Source organism: Fonsecaea monophora (assembly GCF_001642475.1).
Source record: "Fonsecaea monophora strain CBS 269.37 chromosome Unknown Scaff46, whole genome shotgun sequence".
NCBI classification, from domain to species: Eukaryota; Fungi; Ascomycota; class Eurotiomycetes; order Chaetothyriales; family Herpotrichiellaceae; genus Fonsecaea; species Fonsecaea monophora.
The window spans coordinates 14,906-28,616 of NW_019173977.1; the positions used below are offsets into that span (position 1 = coordinate 14,906).

Sequence of the window (13,711 nt, forward strand, 5' to 3'; positions counted from 1 at the left end):
GTAAGGAAGAGAGATAGAAGGTAAGGGAAACGTAAGGCGTATACGAAAGAGGAAGGATAAGGGAGAAAGGGGAAGACATTAAGTATCCCTTACGGAGGAGCGTACGATATAAGGAGAGAAGGAGGGGACATTATTCCTCCTTCTCTCTCCTTAGATTTATCCTCCTTATTACTAGGTTAGCTAGCTAGTTACAGAACTCTTTCCAAACCCTCACAGTAGATCCTTTATCTTACGTTCGGGGAATTACATCTTCCGGAGGTCGTAGTATATATTAGGTCGATTTAGATACTAATAGATAACGTAAGTATCCCTACTAAATCCCCCCTATTAAATGTACTTAATAAGGATACTTAGCCGTAGTATCGCTAAAGTACTAAACTATAGGACGTATCGGAGAATACGATTCCGGAGAATATAGAGGGATCGATACGCTAGTCGAAAGCTTTCTCCCTAACCGATAATATAATGAAGTTTATCTATAACGACGAGATATAGGCGGTCTATAATAGTAGGGCTCTTTAGAATAACTTCATTAAATAGAGGCGAGATAGCGATCTCCGGACTAGTAAAGATTAAGACGATTATATTAGTATAACGTTTATAACTCTATTATTTTATAGATCTACCGTTAGTAGATCTATAAAATAACTATTTAATCGATGAAATCTACCTACGATATATATAAGACTTTATAATGAGAGCCTCGCGGAGTTAGGACCTACTCGGTGTAGTGTTTATTTTATCGTAGAGTAGAAACCTATTAAGGTTATCGAGTACTATAACCTTCTACACTTATTCTTTTCTAAGTCGGGTAAGAGGGATAATATAAAGTATCTAGCTACCGGGATAGAAGATTAGATATATTTATCTAATGAGACTTTTACTAGTACTAGTTAGAGTATATAGAATAATATCTTAATTATACTTAAGTAGCGAGTAAAGCGCCGATATTTAATAAGTCTAAGGTTTATATCCGTAAATACGCTAAACCGTTTACGTAATTCTAGTATTAGTATTATAATCTTAGGGAGGTAGAGAAGAAGCGGAATCTAGGACGACTTAAAAGTCTTATACGGAACCTATAGGAACGACCGAAAATCGATTATATATTACTAGATACTCTTCGGGGCTGTACGAATCTTAGTAGGGCTAGTTATATACTATTTCTCGATATATTAGTACCGTTACTAATATAGCTAGACCTTTTCTAGTATATCTATCACGATTTAAAGGCTTATAGATCGATCGAAAAAAGCATACTATATAGGATAGTTATATAACGTAGCGTCACTTTAAAATTCTAAAAAGTGCGTCTAATAGCCCTAATTAAAAGGAATAAGTTATATATACATTTTATACTGTAATTCTATAGCGTTATTACTAGGATCGACGATAATGTACGAACGCGATGGGTTTTAGTGTCTCTACACTAACGCGAACGCGAGACTAGGGTGTTTTCACGTATTAGCTCCCAGACCCTTCTGGCGAAGGCCTTTTCCGGAGGAAAAGGTTTAGCGTTGAGCTAAACGCCGTAGGCGCCGCGCTAAGGGTCTGGGAAGCTGAGACAAGTTTCTTCTGTCCAGACTCGGCGACTCAGTTTCTCCATGACGGATTAATTTTCTCCACCGGTTAAACCTCGGACGAAATTTCCAGCTCCGCAGTCTGTGTGGCACTGGCGGGAAATTTTATTTCTCCCAGCGTCTGCGCTGCTGCACCGATTGACAATCTTTTCATATTCCCCCACGAAGTCGGCGGCGGAGAGGTGGTGAAGGCCGGGCCGGAGAAATCACCACCATGGAGACACAATCAAATAGGCCGCATAGGCCGTCGAAAGAGAAGAAACAACCGAAAAAGGGCGAAAAGAACGTCAAGGCCTTCGCCGTCGCCAGACCAGGGCGACTGGCCAAGCAGGCCGTGCGGTCGAGCGACATCAAGGAGAAGCGCCTCCATGTGCCCCAGGTCGACCGCATACCCGAAGAAGCGCCTCCTATCGTCGTCGCTGTCGTCGGGGCCCCCGGCGTTGGGAAGACGACCCTCATTAAAAGCCTGATCCGGCGATACGCAAAACAGACACTATCACACCCGACCGGCCCTCTGACCGTGGTGACCTCGAAGCGACGACGTCTCACCTTCCTCGAATGTCCCTCCGACTCCCTCGCCGCCATGATTGACGTCGCCAAGATCGCCGACATCGTCCTCCTTATGATCGACGGCAACTACGGGTTCGAGATGGAGACGATGGAGTTCCTCAACGCCCTGAGCGTCTCGGGCATGCCGGGCAACGTCTTTGGCATCCTCACACACCTGGACCTGTTCAAGAAGCAGAGCACGCTGCGCGCGGCGAAGAAGAGGCTAAAACACCGGTTCTGGTCCGAGCTGTACCACGGGGCAAAACTGTTCTATCTCTCTGGCGTGATCAACGGACGGTACCCGGACCGCGAGGTCCACAATCTGTCGAGGTTTCTCTCCGTCATGAAGAATCCGAGACCCCTGATATGGAGGAACAGCCACCCATACTGCCTTGCAGACAGGTTCCTGGACGTGACGCCGCCCACGGAGATTGAAGAGAACGAGAAATGCGACAGACAAGTGGCCCTCTACGGCTATCTCCGAGGCACAAACTTTCCAGCGGAGGGTGCGCGGGTCCACGTCCCGGGCGTGGGAGACTTGACGGTCAGAGAAATCGAAGCCCTGCCCGACCCCTGCCCGACACCCTTCCTCGACCAGGCCATCGCCAAAGCGACAGGCAAGGCCCACCGAAGGAAGCTGGGCGAGAAACAAAAGGTCCTTTTCGCACCCATGTCTGACGTGGGTGGTGTTTTGGTGGACAAAGATGCCGTCTACATAGACGTGAAGACGAACACTTTCGACCGGGATGCAGAAGATGCAGAGGAGAGGGGACTCGGTGAACAGCTCATGATGAGTCTACAATCGGAGCGGAAGTTACTTGGACAGGCAGACAGAGGTGTTCGGCTTTTTCAGGGCAGTCGACAGCTCACGGCAGATGAGGCTGCAGAAAACGACACTGGCCGAAAGACGAAAAGGGGAATACGTGCGTTTGGTGACAAGAGTGATTTCACCAAAGATGTGGAAGAAGATGAAGACGAGGGCTTTGTCAGCGGAGAGGACGATAGCGAAATGGATGAAGAGACCAACGACTTCCCCGGGCATACAGGTCGACCAGGCTTCGTCGCAGCAGATGAGTCCGCCGAGCGTGAGGGCGAGGACGATGTTGCTTTTGCCGAGAGCGACTCCGACATGGGCTCCGTTTCTGGCGACGAGGATGGTAGCGTCGATCTCTCCGCCGATGAGCTTGAGGGCTCTGAAGACGGTGAAGAAGACGAGGACGAGGATGAGGACGATGGCGGTCTACGTTGGAAAGAGAATCTTGTTGAAAGTGCCCGAAAGTTGCACGCCAACAAGGCTGCTTTCCGAGCTGCCGACCTCTCCAGATTAATGTACGACCTCACACTATCCCCCTCGCAGGTAATCTCGAAATGGTCAGGGCAAAACGCGGACGAGCACATGGCCGCCGGCGAGGATGATGAGGACGACAACTTCTTCAAGAAAGCAAAAACTGATCAGGAGACTACCCTCGAGGACCGACAAACGCCCAGGTACGACTATGACGCGTTAGCTGAGAAATGGGAAGATGAGGAGCAAATCCAGTCACTCAAGCCCCGCTTCACCAAAGTTTCAAATGCCACTGGAGCCAATGCAGATTCAGAAAACGAAGGCGATGACGCTGAGGTGTCTGAAGACGACGAGTCTGATGAAGGAGACGGCGAATTCGAAGATCTAGAGGCAGCAGCGGACGAAGATCCTGAAGCTACAGCCGAGCTAACCCTGGAGGAGGAGCGAGCTCAGAACGCCAAACGCAAAGAAGAACTGAAGTTACGCTTCGAGGAAGAAGACCGAGAAGGGTTTGCTAATGCTGCAAAGAAGGATATCGAAGCGACAGAGCAAGAGTTTGGCGAGGATGAATGGTACGACGCGCAAAAAGCGATGCTCCAGAAACAACTCGACATCAACCGCGCAGAGTTTGATAGCCTTGACCCCGTGTCGCGAGCTAGAGCCGAGGGATTCAAAGCCGGCACCTATGCGCGGATAGTGTTGGACAAAGTGCCCTACGAATTCGTGCGGTCGTTCAATCCGAAACTTCCTGTCATAATCGGTGGACTGGCGCCGACCGAGGATCGATTTGGATTTGTGCAAGTTCGCATCAAGCGACATCGGTGGCACAAGAAGATTCTCAAGACGAACGATCCGCTCATCTTCTCGCTCGGCTGGCGGCGATTTCAGACATTGCCGCTGTATTCGATATCTGACTCGCGGACTCGCAATCGAATGCTGAAATATACCCCGGAGCATATGCACTGCTTTGGCACCTTCTACGGACCACTTGTTGCCCCGAACACTGGGTTTTGCTGCGTGCAATCTTTTTCAAACGCGAATCCCGGGTTCAGAATAGCGGCCACCGGAGTGGTGCTGAACGTCGATGAGACCACCGAGATCGTCAAGAAGCTAAAGTTAACCGGGCATCCATACAAGATCTTCCGCAACACGGCCTTTATTCGCGATATGTTCAACTCATCTCTCGAGATTGCGAAATTTGAGGGAGCCAGCATCCGCACTGTTTCTGGGATTCGGGGGCAGATCAAGCGGGCACTTAGTAAGCCGGAAGGGCATTTTCGAGCGACGTTCGAGGACAAGATTCTCATGTCTGATATTGTCTTCTTGCGAGCATGGTATCCCGTCAAGCCACATCGGTTTTACAACCCAGTCACCAATCTCCTAGATGCACCTCCTACAGGCAATGCAGCTGCTGGGGAAGGACAAGGTGTCGATGATGGGTCCAGTGAATGGCAGGCGATGCGTTTGACGGGCGCCGTGCGAGCAGCAATGGGAATACCAACTCCACTCGTGAAGGATTCAGCATACCACAAGATTGAACGACCAACTCGGCATTTCAACCCGCTGCGGGTGCCCCGGACTCTGGCTGCGGACCTCCCATTCAAGTCGCAAATCACACAACAAAAGGCACGCAAAGCACCAACCTACCTCCAGAAACGAGCAGTTGTGCTGGGTGGAGAGGAGAAGAAGGCGCGTGATCTCATGCACAAGCTGCAGACGTTGCGGAACGAAAAGGCCGAGAAGAGGGCGAAGAAGCAGGAGGAGAGACGGGCGATCTATCGCAAGAAGGTTGCCGAGAACATGGAGAAGAAGGAAGAGCGGGAGAAGAAAGAGCGAGACGAGTATTGGCGACGAGAGGGTCGGAAGCGAAAGACGAACGAAGGGAGTGGCGGAGGAGGAAAACGATCAAGGCGATGATGTCTATATCTGGTCGATTAGATGTTATGATTGATACATGCGACGTGAAACATGATACCCTTTTTTCTCCACTGAGCCATCCATGTATGTATATGATGTGAAGGCAAGAAGGATAGCAATAGAATGTTGGGTGGTGGTGGTGGAGTTCATGGGCCCCGAAGAGGATAAATGCTACGGGGGTCACCAGGCCATTGGAAGATGCCAATGATGGGCGAGTGAGAACGAAAGGAAGCGGCACCGACGGTCAAGGGACTCCAAGGCATAATATGACGAGACCCTGCAGGGAAAATGGAGTCAAAGCAGCATAGCGCGTGCCAACGGCCGATGCAAATGCCACGAGCAGCAAAACTCTGTCAACCGTTGTCGCCGTCCTGCCCTCACACCACACGGCGACAATGGCCAGAGTGAGCACTTGACTCTTTGCCATTTATTGTCTCTATCGCCATCACCTACCACTATTGATGCGCGCTGCCTCATCCCGCCTCACCTCGAACAAAACCTCTACCAAGGGATCTACCGAACAAGAACGCGTCGGCAGTGGCCCAGACGCGCGTTGCAACGCAATCAGGTCCTCGCCCCACCATCTCAAACCAGCCTGCGAGGGTTTCGAACTCCACCAAACTACCACACGAGTCACGACCATTGCAAAACACGCGACGGCTCTTCGTTGTCTCGTCGTTCCTTTTCTTACTCTTTCTCCTGGTTGCCATCTTCCTCTCCTCATATGCGAGCGTCTTTGCGATCCGCCCATCCGTCTCTACCCGCGACCTACTATATCTACAAAGCGTGCCCGCTCCACGCCGGATGACCGAGTCGAATATGCAGCATGCCACGGCGCATGATGCTTCAGCCATGCCGGATCCACCTGAACTGACACCTGCACCCTTACCGCCAGAGGCTGTCCGTCCCGCTCCGCCCTCTGGAGACTCGAGCGATACCCAGTCCTCCCAACCGAAAGACCTCACTCTGTCTACTAGTAACACATCTACCAGCGTGGATAATCCGTCAGTAGATCACGACGAAGTGTCACCCATTTCGTCAGCCCTCTCGAGCCATGGGGGATCGCAAGCGACAGAGACTCTTTCACAACAGGAGGAAAGGTTGAACGCGGAGCACACTGGGGTTGAACAAGGTCAACAGGAAAAGACCAACTCAACCTCCCAGAGTCCTCCACCACATACCTCGGGTATCAAGCGAACCGCGAGTGGTGAAGTCAAGAGATCGAGTGTGGATGTGGCGGAGGAGGGTGTCCCCAGACCTAACGGTGTTGGTCCTTCTCATGCATCGAGCGCAACTTCAAACCAAACAAAGGGCAATGTCCTCGAAGTAAGTTTATCCATTTCCGCCTCCATAGTTCTGGTGATCTGACGAGAATCCAGCTCTCACAGCAGTTGCGCACCAGACTGAAATATGCCATGGTCAAAGTCCAGAACGGCTGGCAATCGCGGTCGTTGGATGAAGTGGAATCTTTAGCATCCCAATCACCACGGTCAACCGTGTCTGGGTTTCAAAATCTACACGATCAACAGATGCTTTCGCCCAGAACTGCCATGTCCAGAAAATACCAGTGCGAATCAAGCGAGAGCGAATCGTCCGACAGCACTGTGGCTCTTGAAAGCCGCGGGCTCGTGAACATGGTTGGCAGTCCTCCAGTATCGTCGCGTCGCGCCCTTGCTCCTCCAGTCGATATTATTCCCAGTTCTCGCCGGCGTCCGACTCCAAATGCGGGAATTCAGAGCGCTAACGGAATCCACGTGCAGACTGGAAACTTGCATTCGTCGAGGCCGCACACTAATCAGCGAACCCCAAGCCAGAATGCTGCGATGGAAGCAGACGCGGTAGAAACCCTCCTTTTCATGGCCAGCCCCAACAACTCGGGATACAACCCACCTTCCCATGCTTCGCAAGATTCTTCCCTCCGCTCTGCACAGGTATTCTCGTCGCAGACCTCACCACTACGAACACAATTTAGTCAAACGTCGGTCACCTCACCGAAAAAAGTGGTGTTTTCCGACGCTGGTTCCACAGCACCACCCTTTGACAAGGGAGCCCTCATTGACCGCATGCTGGACGAACTATCTGATGACAGTGACGATGAACTGGAGCAAGCATTCCGACTTGCTGAGAAGAGCAAGGTGTCGGCGCCAGTCTCTACGTGACATTTTTTATCTATAACCTACCCTGAAGCGATATGCGTGTCAGTGGTATTTGGAGAGACCTCATTCTGCCTATTGTCCATCGCGTGCAGAGAGGCTACGAGGACTACGACTTGTACAGCGAATCTTGCATGTCATCTCAAAGGCGATCAAGTTGGTTTATATATGGGGGAGATGCATGTTTTGTATATGCGCATGCGCCGTTGGAATTCTAACCTTGCCGAGATCTCTGTTGTACTTTTCTTTTGTTGGTCATGAGGTGATTGCTTCGCCCAAACGGCGCATAGCTGTTGAATTCGTCTCTTGATAATATCCAGGATCCGTCTGTAATTCGAAGCTGGGGGATGTACATCCTTGTCAACAACTCCCAACGTCTGCAAGCCAAGGTAAAGGAATCACCACTGCTGGAATTTTCTTGTTGCTTAGGGCCTGTCTCTCTCCCAAGAAATGGAATACGAGCTCGACTGTGACACGAAGAGTCGGTGCACGACTTACCGTCGCCGACTCGTATCCGCCTTTCCAGCCTCAACCTCAGCCTCGAAGTTAATTAACTCACTCACTCACTCACATGGCTTGTTTGCTTTTCCCTGTCCCTGTCAGGTTCAGCTCGGACCACACCACTGCATCCATCATTCGCTGCTGCACAGATGGATTGATCTCGAGTGACACAACTACCTACAATACATGGCCATGCCCATCCCCATCACTTGCACCACCATCCCAAGGCTTGTCCAGCCTGAAAAACACGAAACGAATTGTCAAAGCTGGGGTTCGTTGGGGCATATTTCTCGTAAAGGTCCCTCGTACGAGCTCAGATGACAGGTTCAGTCTCGTATTCAGCCTTCCACAGAGAGAGAGATGTCTTGAACCAACCACCAGGCAGCTATTCAGTTCGATGCTGTCCTTCGTATCGCTGAAGGCGGAATCGAAGCTGAAGGAATGGTTATTAGGTCGCTGAGCTGACATATCACTTCCCCAGGAGAGCTCACTCTCTTTCTCTGGTTTCGAAACTCCCCTTCTACCTCTGTCTCTCCCTCAGCATCGCTCTGTTCTTTCGCGATCATTATAGTTCCTCACAAAGCCTGACCCAACATCACAGCGAGCACCGACAGTGACAGTCACGGCATTCACCATGCGGTGTCCCACAGCATCTACTCCTCTACTCCTCTTCTTCCTCCTCTTTCTGTCGTCGACCATGTCGAACATATCGACCATGGCGTCTCCGTTTTCGGGGCACGAGCACGAGCACGAGCACGCAATGGTCCAAGGGCCACCTCTCGAGAAGCGGGCGGTGCCGCCTCCACCGACCGACGCGACGTTTAAAAACACGGTCCTGGCCCGGGTCAATGCCTATCGGGCCTTGCACTCTGCGCCGGCCGTGACGTGGGACAATGCACTTGCGCAGGCGGCCAAGACGGCGGCGACGAGGTGTAGTCCGGTGCATACGGTATGTTTCTTCCCATCTCCTTTTGGTTGGCTGGCTTTGGCGGTTTATGTTCAGCTACACGCACACTCCCTATCTCTCTCATATACCTACATGGGTAGATACATACATCTACCTACATAACATGCCCGTCAAAGACTCTTTCTTGAAACCTCTTACCCCCTTAACCTATCCCATCCTATCCCGTCCCATCCCATCATATCCTTTACTAACCTCCTTCCTCCCCACCCCCACCCCTTCGGGTGGAAATCGGGAGGAGAACAAGCCCAACAACCCCTACGGCGAAAACATCTACTCGTTCTACCTGACCCCTCCCAGCACCGTCCCCAACTTCACGCTGTGGCTGAAAAAGGGTCTGGACTGGTGGTACGGCGAGGTGCGCGACTACTACTCGTGGGCGACGGACCACTCGGGCCAGTACCACTTCACGCAGCTGGTGTGGAAGGCCACGACCAAGATCGGGTGCTCGTGGTCGGCGAACCAGTGTGCCACGGCCCACGGCGATTATTACCTGGTGTGTGAATTTCAGCCCAAGGGGAACATTGCGGGCCAGTTTGGCGGAAATGTCTTGGATGCGTGATACATATACTCACACAAAGAAGAGGGAGAGGATGGGGAGAGGATGGGGCGCGAGAGGGAGAGAGGCACAGAAGAGATCTGTGATACATCACGATCGTGTACCTCAGGATCTGCACACGCAAAGTACCACTAGTAGTAATAGCTTTTGGCTTGTAGCCTTTGACATCTGACCTGGTATTTGGTATTTCCCTCACCACAGCCTACTTACATACCCACCTGGGTACCTAGATATCCACCCTACCACCAGAGACGAACCCCTCCGAGCCCTGACTCCTGACTCGATACTCAATGTGGCCTCGGATACACCCTCCGCACCGACTCGCGCTGCAGCATATTCGCCCACCACGCCCTCACCTTCCCCCCCACGCAAAATTCCGGCACCGTCTTGCGCACCAGCGCCTCGAGGGGCGCAAAGTCGTCGATGCGCTCGCTGCCGGCCCCCCACATGGCGTGCGCCAGCCAGGGCACGACGTGGAGGTCGGCGAGTGTCAGGTCGGGGCCCGCGGCGTAGGGCAGCACGAGGGTCGCGTCGAGCTGGGCGACCCCGGCGGCGAAACCGCGGTAGTCGGCGCGGCTTTGGTCGAAGAAGTCTTGATGATCATCTCCGTCGAGGTAGTAATGCCTATAAATGGCATGGTTCATGTCCCGGCGCGACCGGTAAAAGTCGCTATCGGGGAACTGGGCGGCGTACCCGTCCAGCGCGGCCTGGCGGGCGGCGAGAAAGTCGCGGAACGGACTGGCCTGTTTTGCCTTGAGTTCGTCCCGGTCGCGGGCGTCGAGGAGGATGATGTTTGTGCTGAGCTGCGGCGAGTGGACCAGGTCAATGACCTCCTTGACCTTGTCGACGACATCGACATCGCCCCCTTTCTTTCCGGGAGACAGGGTGATCCCCTCCGGACGGCCCTCGTCGAGGTAGACGAGGATATCGGCGCTCTCGACCAACGGCGCCGGCAGGACCGGGCTGGTCAGCGAGGGAATCGTCCCGTTGGGGTTGATGGCGACGTAGTCTGGGTGGAAATTGCCGCCGTTCACTGGTTTGCCAACGTCGTCATCAGCCACTGTTGCGAGCCATGTGCGAGACATATAAGACCGGGAACAAAGTAGGTTACTCACTCAAATCAATGTTGTCGACTTCATAGCTCCCTTCAGGGTATCCCTTCTCGACGAGGCCGAGGAGAGGGACGCCGGCCCATTGAGAAGCGGTCGACGAGTAGATTTTGAAGAGGGCGGTTGGTTTCTGGTCCTGCATTTTTGTTTTTTGTTTTTTCTTTTGGGAACTTAAGTCAAAGATGTATTCTGTTGTCTTGGGTGTCGATGTGCTTGTCTCTGAAAAGGGAGGACCAACGTCGCAGGGCCTTTTCTCATATATATATTTTATACACACATACATATCCATCTCTCCACCTCGCCCCTTACCCTCGACCTCGCTCCATCCTCAATATCCACAACAGAGGCATTTATTCTGTATCAAACACCCCTTACCGAGCAGGCCAACGTCAATAATGAAGAGGGTGGAGTCTACTGTACATACCGTATCCCTACCGTATTCGGCCAAGATCCCATACCACGGTTACACCGCGCATGTTGATTCGACCATTTATCCAATGTTTCCAAATCCGTGGCGAAAGGACTTCTTTTTTCCTCTTGTTGGCGCTCGCTGACAGGCAGGCTGGTACCTGATGGGTTGCGGGTTGTGCTGGTTTGGTTTGGAGTGACTTGTTCGACGTGAAATGGCCAAGCAAAAAGATTCATAATCATACAGTTTTTGACAGTCAATGAAATGGAGCCCGATCGCATTAAGCCTACCCTGGGGGAATGTGACTTGACCTATGACCTATTGAGGAATACTGATTCACCCGGAAAAGTAATAGTGTTGAAGGAAGTTGATAAATGACGAAGGTCAAGATTTTGTGGTTCGCCTTCCCTCTGTTCATGATCATACACATGGCCATGGTTGATACTCGCCTGCTTAGAAAGACAAACTGGTTGGCTGGCTGGCTGGCTGGCTGGAAAAGACCGCAAAAGACCGCAAATATCAGAGGGGTGCCAGGTTCTCCCTCTTTGGAGTATTTCTTCCAGTCACCCGCCTGCGCCTGCGGCGTATATCCTCCGAGTGCGCTCAACCATATAATTCCTCCGCCCCTGACCCTGACGTGCAGAGGCAGCTTTCTGAGCCTCGGGCCGCAGTCGGCAAAACGGTGGGGGACTTTCAAGACCAACACGAAGAGACATCTTCCCTTGTTGCCTTGTCCACTCCTGCTTCCCAATTCCAAGGCTGCTCCCCCCTCATCGTCATACGCGTATGTACTCGCTCGGCCCGAAACGCAGTATTTAGAAACAGCGCAGAGATGCAATATGTCCTCTCCTCGTGTGGATGGCTAGCCAGGCGGCTGGCCAGAGGAGGGGGAAGCGAAGAAGGGAGGATCGTGAGGCTACTAAGTGAAGTCGAGTCAGACTTCCACGCGTCACTCACTCACTCACTCACTTAACCCGCTTGTCATTTCGCTGTCTCGTCGTCTCGCTCGAAAGGAGAATTGCACGCGACTAGGCCCTCAATAAAGGAGGGACCAGGAGGGGAAGTAGTAGTATGTATGTACTTGTCCCAACTCACTCGGGGCCGAGTACGAGTTGTTTCAATACGAGGCAGGTGGTGAGAGAGCAACCATGGAGTTCCTCATACAATTGACTCGCAGGCCTTGGTTGCCCCTCCTTTCATGGCTCGGCAGTACATGTCCAGATGCCATTCTCGGAATCTCTCGTATGGGGGAGGTTTGGGTTTTTGCTACATATACACAGGTTAACCTAGGTATTTATGTCCATACATACATAGCTACATAGCTACATAAACATTAACATACCAGTACATCTATATCTAAGGTATATCTCTTGTCAAGAGACAAAAGACCTACCCCTTTCCACCACATCTGATTGCCATTGTATACCTCCTTCCATCTCTGTCTATAAACACCACTCAACATGGACCCCCCACCACACGTCTTCCCCGCCAGCGACTCGCCTATCGGCAACATCGCCTCCCTCGAAGACAAAGTCGCCCTGATCACCGGCGCCTCGTCGGGTCTCGGACGCGCCATGGCCCTCGCATACGCCGCTGCAGGCGCGTACGTCGTGTCTGCAGACCTGAAACCGACGCCGCCCGTGGCCCCGACCATCGCGGGAAGGCTCAAGGATACGGACCTGACGACGCCGACGGTCGACTTGGTCAACACCAAGTGGCCTGCACCTTCAAAGGACAGGGCCAGCTTCGTCCAGTGTGATGTCACGAACGAGGAGAGCGTCAAGGCCGCTGTTGCCTTTGCCGTCCAGAGGTACGGCAGGTTGGATATCATGGTGAATAATGCTGGTGAGTTTCTCTTCCGTCCCTCATCATCTTCACTTGGTCGAGAAGAGAGTGTTCAACCTCTCTCTTTCTCTCTGTTGTGTAGGTGGGTAGTTGGGTGGTTGTTGACTGCCTGCGTCCTTACCTACCTCTTCCCTCGTCCTTTGCACTTCCCACTCTTCACTCTTGAACTCCTGAACTCGTTTACTCGTTTGGCCTGCTCAATATCCCTCGTCCATCCACGCATTAACCTCACCTCTCTCCCCATTGCGGCTCTCTCCAGGAATCTCGGCCGAAACTGGCTCAAAAGAATACTCCGGCGCGTTCCCCCGGATCCACGAGACGCCCGTCGCGGCGCTCGACCTGACGTACCAAGTCAACATCAAGGGCGTATGGCTGGGGACAAAGTACGCCGTGACGCAGATGCTCGCGCAGGAGCCGCACCCGCGACACTCGCGGCCCGCCGGTGCGTTGGGGACCACGACGTCGGACGTGCACCGCGGCTGGATCATCAACATCTCTAGCATCATGGGGAGCATCGCGATGCCCGGCACATCGCCGTATTGTGCGAGCAAAAGCGCGGTTTTGGGGCTTACGCGGGCGGTTGGGCTCGAGTACGCAAAGGACGGCATCCACATCAACGCCATCCAGCCGGGCTTTGCCGACACGGCCCTGCTCGAGAACATGTACTCCAAGAACGACCGCGACAGCATGGACGCCACGATGAAGATGTTGCATCCCTGGGGCCGCACAGGCAGGGCCGAGGACATTGCCCGCGCTGCCGTCTTCCTCGCCGGTGAAGGCGCTAGCTGGATGACCGGCCAGTCCATCGTGGTGGATGGTGGATATCTCGCTCAGTAAAGA

General features: G+C 52.6%; 5 protein-coding genes across 5 annotated transcripts; 4 read left to right on the forward strand and 1 right to left on the reverse strand.

Annotated features, from left to right (window-relative positions):
* Positions 1–1,794: 1,794 nt before the first annotated feature.
* On the forward strand, positions 1,795–5,331 carry AYO21_06539 (hypothetical protein; the record flags this gene model as incomplete). The annotated part of the gene is made up of 1 exon (XM_022656498.1): positions 1,795–5,331. The coding sequence occupies one exon, from the start codon at positions 1,795–1,797 to the stop codon at positions 5,329–5,331; it is 3,537 nt and encodes a 1,178-aa protein (XP_022511108.1).
* An 852-nt stretch (positions 5,332–6,183) lies between these two features.
* AYO21_06540 (hypothetical protein) lies at positions 6,184–7,490 on the forward strand (the record flags this gene model as incomplete). Its single annotated transcript, XM_022656499.1, has 2 exons — positions 6,184–6,657; positions 6,711–7,490. 2 exons carry the CDS (start codon positions 6,184–6,186, stop codon positions 7,488–7,490), a joined length of 1,254 nt encoding a protein of 417 aa, XP_022511109.1.
* Positions 7,491–8,700: 1,210 nt separating this feature from the next.
* AYO21_06541 (hypothetical protein) lies at positions 8,701–9,511 on the forward strand (the record flags this gene model as incomplete). The annotated part of the gene is made up of 2 exons (XM_022656500.1): positions 8,701–8,934; positions 9,188–9,511. 2 exons carry the CDS (start codon positions 8,701–8,703, stop codon positions 9,509–9,511), a joined length of 558 nt encoding a protein of 185 aa, XP_022511110.1.
* Positions 9,512–9,795: 284 nt separating this feature from the next.
* Positions 9,796–10,759, reverse strand: AYO21_06542 (hypothetical protein; the record flags this gene model as incomplete). Its single annotated transcript, XM_022656501.1, has 2 exons — positions 9,796–10,568; positions 10,624–10,759. 2 exons carry the CDS (start codon positions 10,757–10,759, stop codon positions 9,796–9,798), a joined length of 909 nt encoding a protein of 302 aa, XP_022511111.1.
* A 1,727-nt stretch (positions 10,760–12,486) lies between these two features.
* On the forward strand, positions 12,487–13,708 carry AYO21_06543 (hypothetical protein; the record flags this gene model as incomplete). Its single annotated transcript, XM_022656502.1, has 2 exons — positions 12,487–12,871; positions 13,131–13,708. 2 exons carry the CDS (start codon positions 12,487–12,489, stop codon positions 13,706–13,708), a joined length of 963 nt encoding a protein of 320 aa, XP_022511112.1.
* Positions 13,709–13,711: the final 3 nt, after the last annotated feature.